General features: G+C 23.3%; 1 protein-coding gene across 1 annotated transcript in view; it reads right to left on the bottom strand.

The window, feature by feature from the left end:
- Positions 1–5000, bottom strand: part of LOC100212126 (serine/threonine-protein kinase unc-51) — a 62646-nt gene that overhangs the window by 41372 nt on the left and 16274 nt on the right. Inside the window, exons 2-3 of the mRNA XM_065807192.1 lie at positions 3681–3773; positions 1355–1396 (exon numbers count right to left, since the gene is read on the bottom strand). Of these exons, the coding sequence (XP_065663264.1) occupies positions 1355–1396; positions 3681–3773 (135 nt within the window). The remainder of the gene's footprint in view (positions 1–1354; positions 1397–3680; positions 3774–5000) is intronic.

The raw sequence follows: 5000 nt of genomic DNA, 5'->3' as shown, positions 1-5000 counted from the left end.
CTTTGTTATTGATTTCCTTAATGCGCATCTAAACATCAGTTAGGTGACCAGATATCACAGCAATATTATCATATGCTTGTCCATTATAATTTTGAATATCTATTCCATTACTTTCTAATTTTTCCAATATCATAGTTGAAACAAACAAAAGACTCCACAACAAACACTTGGTTTCCATTATTCCTATAGTAGCATAAAACTTGTTTAACTTGATCTTCAAGAGAAGTGTTAAGGATGTTGTCAAACACCAATATTTAGTTTCTAATACCTGTTCGATGATTTTTTCCCCAAAATTTCATTCTCTCTTTTTCTAGTAGTTTTGTCTTGATCTTCATTGCTTGAATCTTTCTTGTTGACCTTTTAGAGACAAATTTTCTAAGAGACAAAATCTTAGAGAAAAAAGACATGCAAAATTTGCCAAGTAGTTTTAGTTGAAAATAAAAATTATTTTTCATTATAACAACTAGTTTAATGCTTAAAACAAATGTCAAGTACTGGGTTATGGTATTCAGGCAGGGATGCCAAACAGATAAGTTTTAGAACTTTTAAAAATAAAATAGTGCCACCTGGTGCACCGATCCCCAATGCCACTGAAAAATATAAAGATTTTTTTTAATGCAATATTGATAAAATGGTATACTAAATAAAGGAATGAAAACAAGTTTTTTAACAAATATTCCTTAAAAACAAATTTTCAACTTATATTTGTGTTAAAAATGAAAAAATGAACAAATCTTGGGGTTTTTCCCAAAAAATCACTGATCAACCTAGTTTACAATATTAAAAAAACTTTTTAATCAAATAAAATATGAATACAAAGATGCCAATTTACCCTATAACTAATACAAATACATATTTGACGCCAACCATGCCCTCAGTTAATCCTTTTTAACATATCTCAAGAAAAATTAAAAAAAAACTTGAAAAATAAGATGGCTTCTTAGCTTTAAATCTTTAGTATTCATATATTTTTTAACTGAAAAATATTCCAAACATACTTTCAGATTTATGTACTAACATAAAATGAACATATTAGTTTGGTTAGTTATCAAACTGAAATGTTTATTTTAGCTTTTTAGTTATCTAACTAAAATGTTTATTTTAGTTTGGTTAGCTAACAAACTAAATTTTTTTAACAAACTAAAATTTAAAAAGTTTTTCTGCCTAATAAAATATACTATTAATAATGTAATTATTAATAATGTAATTATTAATAATGGTAATACTAACATTACAATAATATATACTATTAATAAAGTATTTAATAATAATAATATTGACATTACAATAATACATACCATTAATAATGTAATTATTATTAATAATAATACTGACGTTACATAAATATACTCACAATGCAATCCAGTAATTTAACAATATTTTCATGATGAAGCTCCTAAATGGAAATATAAACTAAAAAAAACTGAAACACTATGAAACATGACACATCTTAGGGTAAGCTGGTACTTTTTTAAAATTAAAAAATTAAAGTTAAAAAACATGACTGAACACATAAAAAAGAATTTTTTTATGAGACTGCCTTGAAAACTTGTGAAAATGAAAACTTGTAACCAATGTACAAATGTACTGTCAATGTCACAACAACATATACTAACTGCACCTACAAAAATCTCAAGGGTTGAATTAAGCGATCCCAAATTGCAATATCTGGAAAAATATCTGGACTTCAAAATTTCAGTTTATACAAAACTGTGTACCTTGTTTTCATGAGGAGAATTAACATTGTTAGCAACAAAGTTATAAAAAACAAAACAAACTAATGACTAAAAAAGTAATAACACTCTAACACACTAACTGCATTATAAAAGTAAGCTTAATATTAATACTGTAATTTTATGTTTAATGCACTTAGATACTGTTTAATGTGCTAAGTTACCATGGTTATAATGAATGTAATTGACTAAAATAGAGTCAGCTAACGTGTAATTGGCTTTATATGTCTTATATACTTTGCTTAGTGATGATTATTAGTTAACTGAAGTCAAATTAAATTGTTTTATATTTTTGATTTAACATCGCAAAAATCAGGTAATATATTTAATTTAAAATTAGTTTTTGAATTGTTTAAATTATTATTTTTTCTTTTTCAAATTTTATGTCACTAAAGTTTATCACTAAAGCTTGATAAATTTTAATTAAATTTATTTAAAATATTGAATATTATATCTTATATAAAGGGCTACATGCCTATGCAGTAGCTATGTTGCTGACTGGTTTTTATAAATCGAGCAGCCTTTAGTATGAAAGTTTAATTATAATTCTTTGATAGCTGAAACCAGCAGTATGAGTGTTTAATCCGAAAGTCCAAAATATTTAATTTTTTTTTCTTTTTGTAGTTATTTTATTCGATAGTCACCATATCAAATAAAATAATGATGGCTTCAGTAAAAGAACAGAACAAAGTTTCAAAGTTTAAAGTTAAAAAAACAGCAAATAGACAATGAAACTGAAGCTTCAATATTATAGGAGCCAAAATATTTAATTAAGCCAACTTTTTATATATCCACTTTGTTATGCTATGTGCACATATAACACTCAAGAAACGCAAGAGAAAATGGTAAATAAAGATCTCTTTATTAGATTAAGATCATTACTTTCTACAATTTTCTGTAACTTTGAACTATTGAAAATAATTAACTTTGAACTATTGAAAATAAATAACTTTGAACAATTGAAAATAATTAAAGGATATGTGGGAGTTGTGCACCAGACCTTTCATGACTCATATTACGGGTCGAGATTTTCTAGTAACACTATAATAGTGATATTACTTTTATAACACAATTATAACTTGCTCAAACTTAATCAAGGTATTATAAATAAAAAGTGATATAAATAAGTAACCCTAAAATTTTAATTGAAGTAGAAATGCATCTAGAAAAAATAGAATTGATATTCAAACAATATTAAAAATTTCAGGAACTTTGATTCAAATAATATTAAAAACTTCAGGAAATTATGTCAATGTTCACTCTACTACACCTAATCTTAAAGCAATCTTATTTAATGGAAAGCTAAATGTGCATTTATTAAAATGGAGCTGCACACAGATGGCTATTTCAGCATGATAATATCAATGAGGTTTCTTGCAAAACTAAGTATGCAAAGATATTTGTGTGTTTATATATACATTTTTTAAAGTTTAATGCCTGTTTCCATAATATCATTTTTCTTAATTAAAATAAGACATTAAAGAGGAGTTAATAATTTAAAGTAACAATTTACAACTGGTTGCTCTTTCTAACATTATATATATATATATATATATATATATATATATATATATATATATATATATATATATATATATATATATATATATATATATATATATGTATATATATATATATATATATATATATATATATATATATTTTTATATATATATATATATACATATATATATATATATATATATATATTTATATATATATATATATATATAAATATATATATATATATATATATATATATATATATATATATATATATATACATATATATATATATATATATATACATATATATATATATATATATATATATATATATATATATATATATATATATATATATATATAATATATATATATATATATATATATATATATATATATATATATATATATATATTTGCATTAATAAAAAAAAATGCTTACTTTAAGAATGTTTATTTCTTTCTCCAGTAAAGTCTGTGTTTTCGATAAATTCTTCTTGTTGATAAGTTTAATGGCTACATCTTGAACTATTCCCTTTAAAATAAAATTCAAAAAGTAAATGAAAATTACAATATTGTTTTAGGTACTATGATTGAAATATATATCCTATGTGATGAATAATTGAATGTTGCATAAAACAACACTTTGAATAAATAAAAGAACAATAGAAAGTTAAAAAGAAACTAGCAGCAGTTCCACAAAAATAAAAACAAGAAGAAATAAAAAGTTGTTTAAGATTTATTATTAAAATATTAAAAATAAATATTATAAATGTTATAAAAACTATCACTAAAAAAAATAAATAACAGAATATATATATATATATATATATATATATATATATATATATATATATATATCTATATATATATATATATATATATATATATGTATATATATATATATATATATATATATATATATATATATATATATATATATATATATATATATATATATATATATATATATATATATATATATATATATATATATATTAGGGATATGACTTTTTAATTTTTTTTCAAATAAAATGTTTCCTGTATCATAAATCGATGAACTTTTACCTAAAATCATGAAAAAAGGCCCAAATAGCTTTCTGCAACAAAAAAAGGTCACCCCCAAAATAAAAATTTGATTTACCATTTTTATACATTCATTTTTGACCGATGTTTTAATCTTAAGCTTAATTCTCAGCTTAATTCTATTTATTTCATTATTTTGTTATGAATTTATAAATATAACGCCACACGTTACCATGGCAACGAAACGGCCGTGTGCCGGCAAATACTTGGAATTGTTATGTGATGACGTCATTGTGTTACCACGGTGATATAGACGACTGTAACAGACTGTAGAAGATTATAGAACTTAGTAGAACATTCTGGAAGCTCTAAATAATTATATAAGCGAGCTGCTGTCAGAGCTCAGTGTTGATAATGTGAATAGTTCTATGAAGTACTCTGCGTGTAACTGAGCTAATAAGGAACTACTGTAGCGAACTAAAGACGCTGTAAGTGTACGAAGTATAAGTAGTTGTAGCATTATCGTTAGGATACGGACTGGATTATCGAACTGTTATCAACATTGACTGGATTATCGAACTATAATTGGATTACTATACAGTTAAAGTATTTTATTAATTAAACGACTTTATTAAACGGATATTTACGCTCAAAGCTATCCGTAAAGTCGTAACAATATTATATGATGTCTCACAAGAAAAGTCATACCACAGTAACAAAGAACAAGAAGACTTGG

The sequence above is a fragment of the Hydra vulgaris genome, chromosome 10 (genome assembly GCF_038396675.1).
Source record: "Hydra vulgaris chromosome 10, alternate assembly HydraT2T_AEP".
In the NCBI taxonomy this organism is placed as follows: domain Eukaryota; kingdom Metazoa; phylum Cnidaria; class Hydrozoa; order Anthoathecata; family Hydridae; genus Hydra; species Hydra vulgaris.
This window is presented reverse-complemented; position numbering and strand designations above follow the sequence as displayed.